General features: G+C 40.8%; 2 protein-coding genes across 2 annotated transcripts in view; one reads left to right on the top strand and one right to left on the bottom strand.

Annotated features, from left to right (window-relative positions):
• LOC146606884 (protein NLRC3-like) overlaps nt 1-18,242 on the top strand; it is a 501,574-nt gene that overhangs the window by 34,977 nt on the left and 448,355 nt on the right. The window lies entirely within an intron of this gene.
• LOC146606893 (phospholipase D1-like) lies at nt 2,121-3,392 on the bottom strand. Its single transcript, XM_085349345.1, has 3 exons — nt 3,171-3,392; nt 2,633-2,881; nt 2,121-2,209 (listed from the first exon to the last, which is right to left on the bottom strand). The coding sequence occupies exons 1-3, from the start codon at nt 3,390-3,392 to the stop codon at nt 2,156-2,158; spliced, it is 525 nt and encodes a 174-aa protein (XP_085205471.1). The 3' UTR covers nt 2,121-2,155.

Genomic DNA, 18,242 nt, shown 5'->3' with positions numbered 1-18,242 from the left:
ACCTAACCAGCCTACACCAGCCTGACATTTCTTCCTCCTAAGTAAAAACCAATGGATGGATTGAACTTAGAGTCTCAGCTCAGTTTTCTATTTTGACCACCTACACCCCAAGATACTCTTTTAAAAAGTGTTGTTTTCAGATCCCTTTGAAGTTCATAAAGGGCCTGTTCATTTTCATTCAGATGTTTTATTACATAAATGTTACTGTTTTCTTTTGATTTATGCTCCCACTACACTGCACCTCTACAAACAACAATGCCACGGACTGTCAGCTGCTTTTACATGCTGTGAACATGAGTAGGTTTGATCAGAGTTTCAATTATCAAAGAAAAGACAAACTGAGCAAAAAGAAGGAAAAAAAGACCAACTTCTTCCCAACTGACAAGAAAAATACTCGTCATGTTTTCATAATAAAGGATCAGGCTCCCCATTTATGACAGCTTGGACCAATAATGTCTGTTACACTGATGCTACTGTAGAGACAGGGTCAACATCTCTATTTAAATATAATTAATATACAAAACACAATAAAAGTTATACATGAATTATTCATTATTTTTACTATTGATAAAATTCATGTATACTAATCAAAGTTATACATGAGTAACGACATTATTAATAATGATTAATAATAATAATTCTAATGCCAACATGATGACTGTTCATAGCTCCTGCTTTGAAATACTGAACTTAAACATTGACCTGATGAAAGATCACAATTCACAGTGGCCCACTGTCAGAATCATTCTGAATATAAACTCATCGAGTTAATCTGAACCTTTCTCAAATGTGCTGTGAATAAATGCTGCTGCAAGCCACTGTGGGAAAGCTGTGTTATTATCATGGAAACATCTGTGACACATTCACAGAGGACGAGGACACAAAGGGACGACACGCAGAGGCTGTGTTAAAGTCAAAAATCCAAATCTTTAGTCCTAAACAGGCAGTGGTTACAAACAGGAAGACGAGCAGTCCATTAAACAGTCTACAGGGTCAAACATACAGAGAATTCAAACAGCTATTAAAAACAAATAACTGGACACTGAAAAACTTCAGTGATGTGTGAGGCACCAAAGGGAAGCAGCTGAGTATATTCAATGAATTCTCTTCAAATACAAAGACAGAAACTCCTACAGGCAGCATGCAAACTGAGCAGGATACACAAAGATCAGAGATTACAAAATAAATCAGAAAAGGATTTCAAACTTACTGAGAGCAAGGCCTCTGTTACAAATCTGTCTAATAGAAAAACATGCTGTACAGATACAATACGCTCAGTGTTCATGGTCATTTAAAAACTGGCTCTACCTGAACCACTTCAATATTTTATGAAGTCACTGAGTCGACCATTTCTACAGTTTGTTTCCTTCATTGCAGTTAGAGTGCGGCTGGTAAGGATGAAAACACACACAGAGCGTAAATTGTCTTTGTTAGTAACAAACGTCAGCAAAGAAAAGACAAAACACACAAACACTCTCATGATATTCATGAATCATTAGAAAGCATCCAAACATTCTGCTCGTGGACTTTTACAGTCTTATTTGCACTCGCTCATCTTCATAATCATCCTGATCAATACATGACAGGGGAGGCTTTGAGGTAGGCGGGGCTCTCTGCTGATGTCAGCATGAAAGGCAGGACCAGCGTCTGCCACATGTTGGTGAAACATCACAGTACACTGGCGTGGTTTCCTTTCCAGATGTTGGACGTTTGACACTTCAACGTTGAGGCCAACAAGAAGACACAGTTTTGGGTCGGGTTGCTGCAGGGTTTCTAACTGAGCAAAAGCAGAAGCACACAGACCAACAGGGATCAGATGCTGAGTGTTAGAGGAACATCTGTGCTGATCACTGAATGCTGCTGTGGTCTCTTGTTGAAGTTGGCTGGTGGGACAGTCTAATAGTGATATCCTGCCCATCGGAGGAACACTTTTAAAAACACATGCAATACTTTGTTTGTATTACAGTCACAGTTTATGTTATTTTTGTCCTTTAAAAGTGTTGCTGTACTATAAAGTCCTATAATTTGAGGCTAAAATGGCTCAGAGAGTCTCTCTCTCAGAGGATGTCCTTTGAAAGTGGAGACGGCTTTATCCGCTGATCCACGTCACTTTACCTGGATGTTTTCTTTGAAGCTGGATGAAGACTCCTCTCCCTCACTCCTGCTGCAGCTGTGTGGTCCAGTTGGCCTCTGAGGTCACAGTCAACATCTGTAGCAGAAGAGGGCAAATAAAAGTCCAGGTTACCAAAACTGGGAGCTTTTCCAAAATAGAGCGTAACTGGACTTTTTCAGCCTTACAGGCAGATAGTCGTCTGAAGCTGCAGCTTTTTCTTTTTAGCTTTTTCCAATCTCTGCTCTCGGCTTTCTTTGAGAACATGTCTGCTTTCTTGGCATGGGTCTGTCTGCTGTTGGTGAAGAGACTAAATCCACATACTCGCTACTAAGATCTCCTCAAGTAGTCTCAACCAGATTACAGTTTAAGAGTAAATGTCTCCTGAGAGTTTCACCTTGGGGAGATGCTGTCTTGCTAACATGCAATCATGAGCATTAATCTATGAGGTGAAAAAGTCATTTTAAAAGCTCCAGCCACAAGTTTTATTTCATCTGTGTTTTGGTCAGAGTCCCATCAGACCTCCAAAATGGTGTCAGAGTGTTTTCTATCCATGTGATGAGCACAGGCCTCAGGTCCAGACCTCCACGGGCACCATAGCCTCTTTGGAGCTAATAGGTGCAAGAAGGTTTTGTTGGGATAGGAACTGAAGAGGAAACTGACGAGGAAGGCAAGGATCTTCTTCAGCTCCTCCGAGCCGGGACCTCTTTGTGTAGGCCAGCATTGGCCAGGTAGCCCTCCAGCATCGCTGGATGGCCGACAGTGGAAAACCTAGAGGAGTAGGAGAGAAACAGCAGCTTGGAGCATGTCTTTATACTGTTTAGTTTTTAGAGCCACAGACTTTGTTTTAATGTCATTGTTCAGGATCTATGACTGATTATGTATTTATTGTATTCCTCCATGACTGTGTGACAGCAAGTGGAAAAAACCAGCTTCACCTTTGTTGATATGCTTGTAATTTTAATATTGATTAAATGGCCATGAAATAATAGAAAGCTCATATATGAAAATGTATTTTAAGAAGTAAAATGTTAATCTGAGTACAAAGGAGTACACTCACCTTCTGGTAGATGGAGGTGTAGCGAGCGCTGGTGAACATCCAGGCCTCCTCGTAGAACTGATCACTGATTGGATCCAAAACATCGATGGAGGATCTGTGTAAGCGCTGAGGATCGTCCTGATGGACAGAACAGAAGGAGAGTGAGACAAGTAAAGATATACTAAACAACACTGTGACATGAACTGAGCCACACACAGTTTGATTCACAGCTGATTGACACATTATTTGACCACGAGCAATCTTTTCTGGTTTGACGCCGTCTTTGTAGCCAGAAACCAGCTCTCTCCTCGGCTTCCTCCACTACACGCTTCCCCCACGCCAGTCTCCTCCGTCACTATAAAGGGGAGAGTCATGAGCGCCATCACCCTCACCTGTGCCGTCCAACGTCCCGCCACCAGCCTCCACTGCAGCAGGCCAGAGACCACACCCCTGCCACAATAAGTAAAAGTACATCCTTGCTGTACCCTTAATGCTAAATGTGCTAAATTAACCGCTGCCTTTGCCCCTTTGGGATTATTCTTATGTCACTGGGATGTTGACCTTTGACCTTCACATTAGAGAGATGGGCAGACATAATTAGTGTATGAATTTTAAAGTAACATGTAATAAAGAGAGTGCAGCAAATGTAGTCAGGTTTATTACTCTGTATCACACATGAGTGCCCGAGGGAGGCGGGGCTGACTGGGGAGACACAGGAAACAGAGAGACAGGGCTGACTCGACATGAAACGATGAAACGTGGGACACGGGAACAGAAACTAAACACAGGCTGAAATGAACACTGAGGGAGGGAGAACTAAGATTACTGAGAGCCTGATAAATAAGAAGAACAAAAAGCAAGAAAAACAAGAGTCAAAGAAAAGCAAAAACACAAAGCATTGGGCCAGGACCCACTGCTGTGACATTTATATGTGATAAAAACATTAAAAACTGCTCAGATGTTGAAATCTTTCTACGTATACTTTAGGTTCAGCTCTCCAGCCTGGCATTTGGTTAAGCATGATTCAAACATTTGATTTTGTTTAACTGGTTTTAATTATAGTTACTTTTTGTGAACATTTGTTGCAGCATTTAAAAATACATCATTTATTTTCAAACTTTTATTTGATTTAGAGCATCATATTTGACCAACGTAAATGTTTTAATTTCATATAAAATAACTGAAGCAGTGAACTAAATATCTGAAATCTTTCCTTCCTTAAAAGTTATAATCCTACTTAAGTTATAGTGCAAACGCTTAAGCAACAAATATACTTGATGCTAATTAATTAATATTTCCCTTTGATGTTGCAACTATGCGGTCACTTCTGTCTTTAAACAAAATAATATTTTCCAGTTACAGAAATCATAAAGTCCAAACTAAAGTGCTACTGTTGCTATATGCATTTTATATAAATCATGGATGATGGTCCTGACATGAAGGAAGAGAAAGTTACAGGTTGCATCCTTTGACTTTGTCTCCGTGCCTTTGGGCCATTTTCAGAAGGACAGATGTTTCTGTTCAATTCTTAAATCAATTTTTTCAAACACAAACACTATTTTAAAGCTTCTAGAGAGTAAAATATTAATGATAATTATAATAACAATAATAAAAACAAAAGCTCTCAGATCCATCAAACCAAGCAGCAGAAAGAACAATAACTGAAGAGAAAACTTTAACCTTGTAGACTTCATTATGTTCCAGCTGCTCTACAGATGCTGTGACCTCGAACTTAAGCAGGTCGTAAAGTATGTAAGGTAAGGTAAGGTAAGGTAAGGTAACTTTATTTATACCCAAAGGCAAGGTAAATTTGCTTTACAGAAAAATGACAGCATTTGACATCCCTTTAAAAACACACATACCTAGTAAATATATAAAGCTCACTGTGACACATACTTTAATATTTCGAATCAAAATCAGTTCTTATTTAATTCAGTGACAGCAACGGGGACAAAGCTGTTTTTATAACGCTTTGTCCTGCATCTCGGAAATAGAAACCTCCGTCCTGAGGGAAGAAGCTGAAATTCACCCCTTAGAGGATGGGAACCATTTTTAAGGATTGATAAAGCCATCCTCTGTACCTGCTCAGAGTACAGGGAGGCTAAACAAGACTGTGGCTCACCTATCAGACGACTGGACCATCTCACTATCTGATTCAGAGAGTTTTTCTCTGTGACAGAGGTCTGACCGAACCATGCCACCAAACAAAAGGATAAAACAGACTCAATAAAAGAACGAGAAAACAAAGTTAACATTTTTTGGTCAATGTGGAAATGAACAAGTTTCCTAAGGCAATAAAGGTGCTGGTGACCCTTTTTACAAACTGATTTGCAATTTTGATCAAAGTTCAGTTTTTCATTGATTATGGTCCCAAGATATTTATATGATTGCACTTGCTCTATTTTCTGACCTTTAATTAAAGTGACTCCGTGCCCATTTTGTTGTTTCCTAAAATCAACAACCATGTCTTTTGTTTTAGATATGTTCAGCTGGAGATAAGACTCCTCCCACCACTGAACAAAGTCATCAATGACTGGGCCGTGGTTAGTTTCACCCTCTTTCAGTAAGCTGACAATAACAGAGTCATCTGCATATTTAATAATGACCCTGTTTTCATGTCTGCCCTGACACATGTTTGTATAGAGAGTGAATAATAAGGGCGATAGGACGCAGCCTTGAGGAGAACCTGTGGAGGAGAACACTGGGTCAGACAGAACCCCATTTATTCTCACTCTTTGTGACCTGTCAGTTAGAAAATCTAAAATCCAGCCCAGCAGGTTTTTCCTGATTTCAAACTGTTCTAAAAGTCTTTTAATTAAAATATGGGGCTGTGTTGTATTAAAAGCCAAAGAAAAATCAATGAAAAGAAGTCTTGCAAAAGTCCCTTTACTCTCTACATGTTTAAGAATCAGATTTAGTAAAGTCAAAAGTGCGTCCTCCACTCCTCTGTTGGGCCTGTATGCAAACTGCATTGGATCCAGCTGACCTTCAGTCTCTTCATAATCACATTTCTGAGGATTTTTTCAAAGACTTTCATTACAACTGAAGTGAGGGCAGCAGGCCTGAAGTCGTTTAGATTTAGGGACAGGAACCACGACTGCTTCTTTGCAAAGAGAGGGCACATGTTGTGTTTGCAAGGATTTGTTAAAAATAACCTGAAATATAGGCCTGAGTTCATCAGCACAAGATTTAATTAGGCGGCCACTAATATTATCAGGACCTGGCTCTTGTTCACATTGACTGTATGAAAGGCCTTTTTAACATCGCTGAGTTCAATGATAAAGTGCTGAGTATCTCTCAGTTTCTGTTTCAGTTCCCAAATATCCTCGCTGAAATCAGAAGAACTAAAACGAGCATAAAACATGTTTAAAGCATTTGAAAATCTCTGTCTGAATTAAAACATCTAAAATGACCTGACTGCTGCTCTGGGGATTTTGAAACCCTGCTATGGTTTTCATACAAGTCCAGGCAGACCCCAAATTTTTTGCAGCAAATTTGCTTTCAAGAAGGATTTTGTCTGTTTTGCTTTCAAGATCTCGATTTTCATTTCCTTGGTAGCTGTCTGAAAATCGGTAACAGCCCCTCTTTAAAGGCCTGTCTCTTTTTCCTTAAACAGGATTTGACACTTTTAGTGACCCATGGCTTATTGTTAGCGTAAATTTTAACGCGCTTACGGGGTATAATCATGTCTTTACAAAATACTGCACAGGAGCTAGTAACATCCACCAAAGCGTCGAGATCATCTCCACAAGACTGAATAAAAACTTCCCAATCTGTACACTTAAAACATTCCTGCAAGGTAAGCACAGATTCTTCTGACCATATGTCAACATCCTTAGTCTTTGTCTTCTCTCGTTTTAAGACAGTTTTATAGATGGGCAGAAGATGCACACAGTTATGGTCAGAAGATCCCAGAGGAGGAAGCGGGAGGGATTTATAAGCATTCTTCACCGATCCGTAAAAGAGGTCCAACATTTTATCCCGTCTGGTAGGACAGGATACAATGTGCAGCTCAATAACTTCATAATCAGACCCTGTGGTATTTAGGCAGCAGAACAACTAAGAATAACAACTACAAATAATGTTTTTAGGTTTCTGTTGTACTGCAAGGTTCTGTACAGGAGAACCAAACCAAGAGCAAATATTACGTCTCATTTACACCTGAGCACGAAGAGCCATCAACATTTAGCAAATTGAATCATCTTTGTTTAGATGCAAGAAGAATCATATAGAAATGAAAAAGTAGAAATAGAAATCCAGAGCAAAGATATCCTCTAATTCAGCGTAGCACATGTGCAGCTGCTGCGATTCACGTAAGCATTCGGCTCGTCGCTGTTGCAGATTTTTCTCTCGCTGTTCTGGCTCACAGCGCTGCAAACACAAAAATAAATATCCCCAAAGGTGTGAAAGGGAGCTAATTAGTAAGAGTATTGTTACTCTCCGCAGGAGTAGTCCAGCAGTAGAAATCAGTCCAATAACAAGGTGTGTAACATCTAGCAGGGTGACAGAAAAACCCAGGGCAACTTCTAAGGACCTCAACGTCTCTCTCACATTGTGTTTTTTAAACATGCTTCCATTTGTCACTTCAGTCTTTACTCTGAAATACAGGAAGAGAAATCATGGCTGAAACAATTTCTCATGAAACCAGGGGTGTGGTCCAACAGTCAGTTTGGTGAGGAAGGTTCCTAACTGAGAGAAGTGACCCAGAAGTATCTGTGTAGCAGCCACAATGAATCCAGATCATGAGCTTTATTAACTGATCAAAGTCTCTTCTTTCATCTTCTGTATCATTCAGTTTGCATTGGTAATGCCCATTATTGTAATGCTTTTTTAAGACCAGCAAAACTTTATTTCACTTTGGGTTAGCTGGGATAAGTGATGGATGGAGGGAATTTTACTTCAGCCACAGAAATCCTAAACAGGAAGGAGGAGCAGAGTTACAGTGGATCACTATCCAGCAGGGAAACAAGGTTTATTTCAATTTCTTGGCCATGAGTGAGATTTACTGAGTGGGCAAATTAGGGAGACGACACCATCAGATCCCGAGCCCTCCATGTGTTAATCAAGAGACGGCTGCTGTGCTACATCCATAAATAATGAATAAATTAGGAGCTAAAGCTGAAAGGACAGTTTATTTGTACCATCTTCACGTGAACACATTCAAGAACATCACAGATGAAGAAACATTAAAAACTTCCACACTACATAAAGCAAGAAAAATAGTTTTTCTTTCAGGTGGTTTCAGAAAAACAGAAACATCAAACATCTCCAAGACTCTCTTTGAAAGAACTAAAAACCTTTGTTATCATGGTCCAATCATGAGTGAACTCCCCGATGAAGCCTTGTGTGCTAAAACATGTCAGAGTTTCAAAGGTTAAACATGAGTTTCCAAAACGTTTTGCTGGAGAACAATGAACTATTTGACTGAGTTTCAATCATTTACAGACGAGCAAAACCAGGACAGAGAAAAAAGGACAAAACTGACTCAGTAAAAAACAGAAATGAAGATCCCATGTAGATCTGTATTATGTAGAAGTTCAGCCCAGCAACCAGTTCAGTTCAACACAAGTTTAAATGATTCTATCTGAACTCTGTGGAGCCTGATCTCAAGCTTTTTGAGTCTGACACAGAAACCAGAGGATCTTTCTGTGTCTTCAGATTCACTGTGATCCAGTGATGGGAGTGATTTCAGCCCTGAGTGATCGCGCTGATGTTTGCACAGAGCAGACAATGAGGTGAATGTTTGGGCACATTGGTAACAGTGAAACAGTTTATTAGTAACGTGGGATCGTTTGTGTGCAGAGTATGAACTGAGATTCCTGAAGCTCTTGTCACACTGGTCACAGCTGTAGTTTCCTTCCATGTGTGCACGTTCATGCCTGTTACAAGTACTTGAATGTGAGAAGCTTCTGTCACAGTGTCTGCACTTGTGTGGTTTCTCTCCTGTGTGGACTCGTTTGTGTGTTTTAAGCTGACTTGCAGTGGTGAAGGATGACCCACACTGATCACAGAGGTGCTTTTTAACCCCACTGTGAATCAGTTCATGTTGTTTTAAATCACTTGGTGTGGTGAAGCTTCTCCCACATTCTTTGCAGTATTTCAGTTTGTCTCCAGTGTGTCTACGTTGATGTACTTTTAGGGTAATTTGCTGACTGAAAGTTTTTCCACAGAGGTCACAATGAAAGTCTTTCCCACCACCACAGTGATGACAGGGTTGAGAACTGGATCCATCTGTGTCGCTCTGCTTCTAAACAAAGACACAAAGACAGTGTAAGTCAGTCCTTCAACATTTGTATCCTGAACGTCGCCTGAAATAAAGAGCATCTCTGCAGACGTCCAACTACATTTGACTGTTTCAGTTAACACACTCAGTTTACTGGGCTGCAATAACTACAATACTACCACCATAATACTACAGTAATACTAAAATCATAACTGAAAGGAAAATCTGAATAATCACTCAGAGCTGCTTTTCCATGCAGTAGAATTGCTAACATGCTAACACAGTTTAATGAGCAGAGTTGTTCCAAACAGTCAGGCTAAAATGACAAGATAACAATATAAATACATACCTCACAGTAGCTGCACTTGTAGAGTCTCTTTCTGGTGTGGATCTGTTGGTGTCGTCTCAGGTGATGTGGAGCTTTAAAAGTCTTCTCACACAGGTCACATTGATAAGGTCTCTCCTCAGTGTGGGTAAACATGTGTCGTTGTAACTGTGCGTCTGTTGTAAACTGTTTGCCACACTGTTCACAGCAGTACACATCATGTCTGGTGTGAATGCGTAGGTGTGTATTTCGGTTCCTTCTCTGGCTGAAGGTTTTTCCACAGATGTCACAGCTGTATGCCTTAATTCCAGAGTGGGTAACTAGATGACTCTGTAAGTGGCTACTGCGAGTAAAAGCTCTGCCACACTGATCACAGCTGTACGCTTTAACTCCACTGTGGATGAGTTGGTGTTTTTTTAGGGAACCCTTCCAGGAAAAAGACTTTCCACACAAGTCACAGCTGAACGGTCTCTCTCCAGTGTGGATGACCTGATGCTGTTTTAGTGAAGCCCTCTCAGTAAAACCCTTCCCACACTCGTCACAGCTGTATGCCTTAATTCCAGAGTGGGTAACTAGATGACTCTGTAAGCTGCTACTGTGAGTAAAAGCTCTTCCACACTGATCACAGCTGTACGCTTTAACTCCACTGTGGACGAGTTGGTGTTGTTTTAGGTAACCCTTCAAGGAAAAAGACTTTCCACACTCGTCACAGCTGTATGCCTTAATTCCAGAGTGGGTAACTAGATGACTCTGTAAGTGGCTACTGTGAGTAAAAGCTCTGCCACACTGATCACAGCTGTACGCTTTAACTCCACTGTGGATGAGTTGGTGTTTTTTTAGGGAACCCTTCAAGGAAAAAGACTTTCCACACAAGTCACAGCTGAACGGTCTCTCTCCAGTGTGGATGACCTGATGCCGTTTTAGTTTAGCCCTCAGAGTAAAACCCTTCCCACACTCGTCACAGGTGTGTTTTTTCTCTCCCTTTCTTCTGTGAGGTTTGTCGGCCTCCTGAGAGCGCTGACTTCTGGCTCCATGTTGGTCCTGCAGTGACAGAGATACAAACAGAGGCAGTGAGTGAAATGCAGTCGTGGAACAAACTCAACCTTCAAACTCCATTAACACTAGTTTTAAACCTGAAGGTGGAGCGTGGCACCAAACACCTTAAAGGTCTCTTATCCCCACCTGCTGGTAGTTCTAACACATTACATCCAACCTGCTGTTAAAGATAATTCATGACTGTTCAAACACTAAAATCACACACACACACACACACACACACACACACACACACACACACACACACATTATTTTATAATTTAGATTATTTTGTTGTTTCCTATTACATATTTCTATAATTTGTATAGATTTATACAGAATTATTCAGTGATAATAAATCCTATGTTTGTTTATTCTAAAGGAACCCCGTTAGCTTCCACAACAGATGTTGCTCGTCTTCCGTCAAATACTCACATAAAATATTACACAATAAAGTGGATTCAAGATATCCACATAATTTCACTCTTACATCCACAGTGAGGTTTCACAATTGTTCAAATATAAGCAATCAATAATAATAATAATAATAATATCAATAACATTGAGGCACATTACACAAATTTCAAAAACAAATCATGTCTTACAATATTTACAACAACTAAAAGCTCTGTAAATCGGCTTTTAAGTGTTCATTGAAGTTTTGAATAATTCTCTAATTTTTTAAGGCAACTTATTCCACTTAAAAGTTGCTCTAAATGTAACAGTTTTACAAAACGTTACTTTTAACTCGAGCATTTACTAAATTGCAGCTTGTTGAAAACTGTGTAATATGATGATGTATTTCATCTGGATACTGTAGCTGAGCAGAATAAATGTGGTGTGTTTAACAGAATTGCTTTCTTTAGAACTACAAGTAAGCCATAGAATATTTTAGCCTGTACAGGAAGCCAAGAAAGGTTATTATGCATTTGATCAATATTAGTATAGTATGAACATCTTCACACTAATCTGGACGCCTTATTCTGGACTAACTGAAGTCTGTTAAGATCTGTCTTATTAGCTGCTGACCAAATGATTGAACAATACTCCAGATGAGACATTACTAGTGCATTAATGACATCTTTCATAATGAAGAAGTGATACACAAAGAGCATTTCATAGCCATAGCTATGCCTTGTCGGCAGAGTTATGTGACATTAGTGATGTTTGTACTTTCAGCGTTAACTTGGTTTTAAAGCCTTTAAAATATACGCCGTTCAATAGTCGACCTTAATCTGACAGAGAATGTGATGATTTTGTGGATAATTAAAGTCAGTCATATATCCACAAACACAACAAGCTGAAAGTCAGTGATGCTGCTCGGTTTGCAGTCCTGAACATCACGGCACAAGCAGGATTCACTGCACTGTTAATGTTAGCTGTGTTATATTGCTGCCTCTGTTCGGTGGTGTCGAGCCAAACGCACTTTAACGTGTGTTTGAACGAGCTGACGGTTCACTCGTTAAGCTGAAAGAAAGATGCTTTAATCACAGCAGTCACACATGTGTCCACTGCACCATCTGGAACTCTTCTTGTTTACACTCGTAATAACACAAACACTAAATCCTGCTTCTCTGGTGCTGTTGTGTAGCAGTGTGTACACCTGAGACTGTCACCTGTCTGTCTGTCCTGCATTCTCTCTCTGTTTCTTTCTCTCTGATTGTGGAATAAAAGTATGAACATGTGTTTATAAGTTACACTTGTGTTTGAATCCTGCAGCTTATCACACATTTGATTTCCATGTGTGACGACTGCAAGTGTCCAGAGTGAGGACAGACTGAGGGAGCCACTGCTGCACATCATCTGTGAGGCTTTGCAGCCCTGATGATCCACCAGGACAAACTCAGCAGTGTGTGAGGAAGAGGAGGAGGAAGAGCCAGCAGCAGCTGACAGATGGAGAGAATAGACAGACTGTTCCCTGTTTGTGAAGGACTGCTAGGAAAGTTTAACATAACTGTCTGTCCTGAATCAGTCTTATTAGGTAATGTTCAAATAATGTGATCATCCCAGTGTTTTCAGTGTGAGAGAAAGTACTCAGGGCCTTCAAGCTACACACTATGAAAGGCAGCAACAAGTTTAATGTTCAGAAACCTAAAGTCTGTATCTGCAGCAGAATGGAGCTAAAAATAAATGTTGGTTTCAGTTCTTTGAACCTTTGAGTATTTTGGATCAGTAGCTGCTGTGTTTGTTGCATCATATTGCTGTAACTGTTTATATGCTTTATATATTCTGAGCTAAGTTGATCTATAGTGTTACATCATATTCTATAAGGATGTTATGTGTTTGTAGACTTTCTGCCCAGTTTGACCCATTTAGCAGAAGTCAGCCTGTTTAAGGCTCTGATATCTATTCTGTGTGACTTAAAGCAGTTATGACATGGTCTGATTTTCTCACCCAATAAAGGAATATTTCATATATCAGTCTACTCTTCATTCTATCAGACACAGTTATCACAGCTCCTACATTTGCTTTTTACACATATATGTAAGCATTGAGCCACATTTAGTACCAACATATTAAATGAACAACATTTGTCTCTTATATATGATACATCTGTATACACACTGTCACAGATACTTGTCTGTGAGTGAAGTGATTAATATAATAACTATAATATTGGCCATATTATATTTACATTACCACAGTGAGATGACTTTAGTCTCATGAACAACACCAGCTAATTGTTATTTACAGCTAATCTTAAACGACTGTTCAGCACAGAAATGAAGCCCAACAATCATGTTTCACAGTCCTGTGGTCTCAGCCTCAGATACTCATCAAATCACACAGAGCTCATGTAGAAACAAATGAACTAAATATGTTCTCCTTCATTTCTGTCAAACAAAGCTGTATGAAACGTTTCCAGCTGTTAGTATCATGGTTGCTAGGCAACCTGGGCAGCGCGACGGAGGCTAGACGTCCCATTTCACGAGCCTACGAGCCTCGCACTTCGGCCTTAGCGGTCTTTGAGTACGCGGCCCTTGAGGACTTTAAAGCTGCAGAACCTGAATCGGGATACAGCCATGATGATCTCCAGCCTCGTGCTCGCCAACATTCTCACCTGAGTTAAGAAGACGATCACTGAAATGGTCTCAGCAGGTCCTTTGATGACAGCAATGAAATGCAGCGGTAAGGCTTTTTGGGGATTAAGTTCGTTTTCATGGCAAAGAAGGACGATGCAGTTCATCTGATCACTCCTCATAACATTCTGGAGTGCAGGCAAAATGCTATTATAAAAACTTAAGCAGCAACTTCTCCAGGTTCCAATATTTATGCAATTCTCAAACCTTTTGGCCACGACTGTATAACCTCTTCTGAAGTTTAGTGGATATTATACATGGTTATGCTCAGGATGTGTCGGCCAGTTTCCACTGGAAACGCCTTTTGGTTAAACTGTCAGCGAGGAATTTGCATTTGCACTGTTACATTTTTATATAACTTTAATGCACATAAACAACAGCTGCTTGTTTCAGTGAAAATACATTGATGGGTTTTTAATAAAGTTATGCAGCTGTAAAGTATTTTGTCTGGTGTCAATTCTATCGTCAGCTACATCGTTATGGCAAATGTTCAAATGTATATGGTGATAAATATCTTTGGTCATATGATCCTGCTCTGTCTGTCACCTTCTGTGTTGAGCTCATTGTTTCCTCTGTAGTGGCTGAGCTGAGTCCAAGTAGCTGAAAATGTTCCTCTGCTGCTCCGTCAGACTCTCCTCCTCCTGCTGATCAGCTGGGACACAAAACAGATCTTTGTTAGGCTCCACACTGCACTGAAGAGTCAAAGTGTCTCATATGTTCATCTGACAAGTAAAAGAACACATTGTTGTTTCCCGAGGTGGGCAACTTGTTGGAAACAAACACAAAAGGTTTGAGCACTGATACCTGCCATTGCTGCCATTGAAAGATCCAACGCCAGCAATGTGGATTGTCAAGACTCAAACCAATCATCAAGCAAAGACAACAGGGATCATTTGTTTCTCTTTATTTAGCATTCACAGCATTTGTAGTTGCCTTCTGTGCAGGGGAAGTCCACGCACACTGTGTGGTACCGCCATCCGCAGAAGGTGCATTCAACCTCTGTAAGAGAAACGAGATTGTCTGAGACTGAAATGATATTCACTAAAGAAGTGGTGATTTGTAAAACTTCACATTTTGATCCGGGACGTACTCTGCATGAAAACAAGCGCTCACTCTTCCTGCTCAACAAATGACAAGGGCGGAGCCTTATACCACGTGATACAGAAGCTGTGCCGTGTGATGCTAAAATTAGCAGGGAAACAACAACGGAGAGCACGTCAGGGACCGTGCAAAACGAGGGATTTAGGAAAAGGAAGAGAGAGAGCAAGCAAGAGAGAGAAATAAAAGAGCAGGAGAGAGAGATGGAAGAGCAAGAGAGAGAGATGGAAGAGCAAGAGAGAGAGATGGAAGAGCAAGAGAGAGAGAGATGGAAGAGCAGGAGAGAGAGATGGAAGAGCAAGAGAGAGAGAGCCAGGGCATCGATGACTTTGCTCGCCCTGAACCTGCCATATTACAGGCCTTCTTAGATTACCACCCACAGCAGAACAGTAGCAGTGCAGTTGTGATGAGGGTGTTCAGCTGTAAAGATGGCACCAACAGGAAGTGGCTTACTTATTGCAAAGAACGCCATTTATTGTTCTGCTTTGTGTGTCTGGCATTTGCAAGGCTGACTGACACCAGCACATTTATAACAGGCATGAGTGACTGGCGACATATACATCTGCGCACAGAGGAGCATGAAAAGAGCAATACACACCAGACCTGTGCTGAAGCTTTTTTCTTAAGGTGCTCAAAAGGCAACATCAGGAGCTTGTTTGCTGGCAGTCAGTTGTCAGCTCACAGAGCACAAGTGAAAAAGAGACGGCAAGTTTTAGAGCGTATAGTGGATGTGATCAAAGTACTTGGGAAGAGGGGACTCAGCTATAGGCATGTGGAGAATGAGGCTGCATACACTTTAGGTGATAACACCATCGATCATGGTAACTTTCTGGAACTGATTGTGTTATTAGGCAAGTATGATATGTGCCTTGGAGAACATTTGAATGACTGCATTGAAAAAAGCAAGAAGTTGCATCAGACCAGTGGATCAAGAGGTAGAGGATCTCTCATCACCCTACTCTCCAAAACAACTGTCAACTCAGTGATTGATGCACTTGGCCATCTCCTTCAAGAGAGCATCGCCAGTGATGTCCAGAAAGCTGGGATGTTTTCTGTTCAGCTAGACACAACCCAAGACATCACAGGTTATGCTCAGTGTTCAGTAATCATCAGGTATGTTACTGAGTCTGTGCAGGAGAGGCTTGTCTCCATAGTGAGGTGCGAAGCATCCACGGGGCAGTACTTTGTAAACTTGCTTTCCGGAGTTTTAGAGCATCTGAATCTAGACAAGGCCATGTGCATTGGGAATGCAACAGATGGTGCTTCAAATATGCAGGGCCAGTACAAAGGCTTTTCAGCACTCATGACTGCCCAGTCTCCAACTCATGTGCATGTGTGGTGCTATGCACACATACTTAATCTTGTGATTGCTGACACAACACAAAGTGTCATTGAAAGTGGATCACTCTTTAATTTACTTAATGACATAGCTGTGTTCATCAAGGAGTCCTATCACAGGGTTAATCTGTGGGAGAAACAAACCGAAAACACAAGACACAGACGCCTCAGTCCAATAGGTGAGACACGGTGGTGGGCCAAGCATGATGCCCTCCAGAAAATCTTTGGACATTTTGGAAAACCAGATGATGGCCTCTTCGTTGATGTAGTGCTGACGATGGAAGCCATTGAAAAGAGGGAGAAAGAAAAGCCAGCTGTTCGTTCCAAAGCACGAGGCTTTAAAGAGTGTCTCTTGAAGCATGAAACTGTGTTAACAGCACAGATATTTCTTAGAGTGTTTGAGCAAACAACTCCTGGGTGTGTGTTAACACACACGAAACTCTGGCTGATTGGGTCCCACACCCAATTTCACACCTTGGCTCAGGTGATTAGAGGATCATCAGGGGGTCCTTTTGTCCCTCTGTGGGGGTCACGGGGTCACTCCCACTAGGTTTATATCTGGGACTCTCCACCATTTGACCTTAGAACTGAAGAAGCTTCTCGGATGAGAGGTGAAACGTCTTCAAGCAACTTAAAGAAGTCCAGACGCTTTTCTTTGCAAGCTCCTTTGACTACGATGACCTGGATGACTGAGAACCTTCACAGACATATGATAACTGGAGTGTGCAGCGTTTCCATGAGCAGTTTTCCTGCATCTTGACTCATGTGTGTGGAGTGTTCATAGCATCAGCATCATGTTTTTGTTTATTTTTTTTGTTGGGTTGAAAATAATTAAATAAACGTGTGATCATGCCTATGGATCACCATGGCACATATCACCAGCCATATGATTTATTTATGCAGATGACAAAGTGAGTGTGAATGTGTCTGACATCACAGTGTTTTTGTGCACTGTGCAAAAGTAATTGCCTCTGATTGTGAGTGAGAGCGGTGATTTTGCGGATCACAAGCTATTGTAAAGGGGAAAAAAAGAGTGAAAAATAGACAAATTACATTGTAGACGAAGAAAAATAATCATAGGAAAAAGGTTTTGTGTTGATCAGCCGAAAAACAACTACAATGTCATTTTCTGCTTTTAAGAAAGGATTGTTCACACAAACACAGAGAGAGAGAGAGATGTGTGTTGATTAAGCAGTGATGATGATAATGAACATGTCTTAGTTTGTCACTTTCAGGTGAAAAGCAGACCTGAATCAATTTTCCACATGCAGCGGTCGGAAGAAAGTTATAGTTTAACATCATTGGAAACGTTCAGGCCAAGTTTCTGGCTGACTTATTTACAGCACCATGTGTTTCTCAACCTCACAAGCAAGCTCACACCTCCCTGAAGACAAGGAATGCAGCTCCAAAGCAATAACATGGCAGATAAAGAGACAGCAGCAAAGTCCTGAACAAAAAGTCCCAGCGAGCAGCAGCAATGTGGACAAACAGCACCAGAGAAGAAGAGCAAACCCATCATCCTGACTGATCGGATGAATGGCACTGTGTTTCCAACAAGCTGCAACTTCACTATGCATGTGAAGAAAACTTTTGAGGAGAACTGAGGAGACTGTTGGAGTTTGACATTTGCCACCTGTGGAGTAAAATGGCAAGAAGAGACAGTTGAACACAGGACAAAGCTGAAGGAGAACTGCCGGCTGTGAACTGTTGAAAGTGGGAGAGGACAAGAGAGTGAGATGACAAAAGAGTGAGAGAAAGTGGAAACACAGAGGAATGCTGTTATTAAATGTGGGAAATCAAAATTTGGGTTAGCAAACCTGGGGAAAAGAAAACTGACTGCTTAAGTGGGAAAATTGTGAAGGAGTCTGAAACAAATAGAAACATACAAAATCACACAAACAAGCAGAACATGCATTAACCCTACTAACAATTCCAAACACAAAATGACTCATGAAGACTCATAGCACATTAGTTAAGAAATGATTAAATAATAG

The sequence above is a fragment of the Diplotaxodon limnothrissa genome, unplaced genomic scaffold, assembly GCF_057381915.1.
Source record: "Diplotaxodon limnothrissa isolate DT_005_m unplaced genomic scaffold, D_limnothrissa_male_GT1.1 unmapped_scaffold_4, whole genome shotgun sequence".
NCBI classification, from domain to species: Eukaryota; Metazoa; Chordata; class Actinopteri; order Cichliformes; family Cichlidae; genus Diplotaxodon; species Diplotaxodon limnothrissa.
The sequence above is the reverse complement of the archived record's forward strand: the minus strand, read 5'-3'. Positions and strand labels throughout refer to the sequence as shown.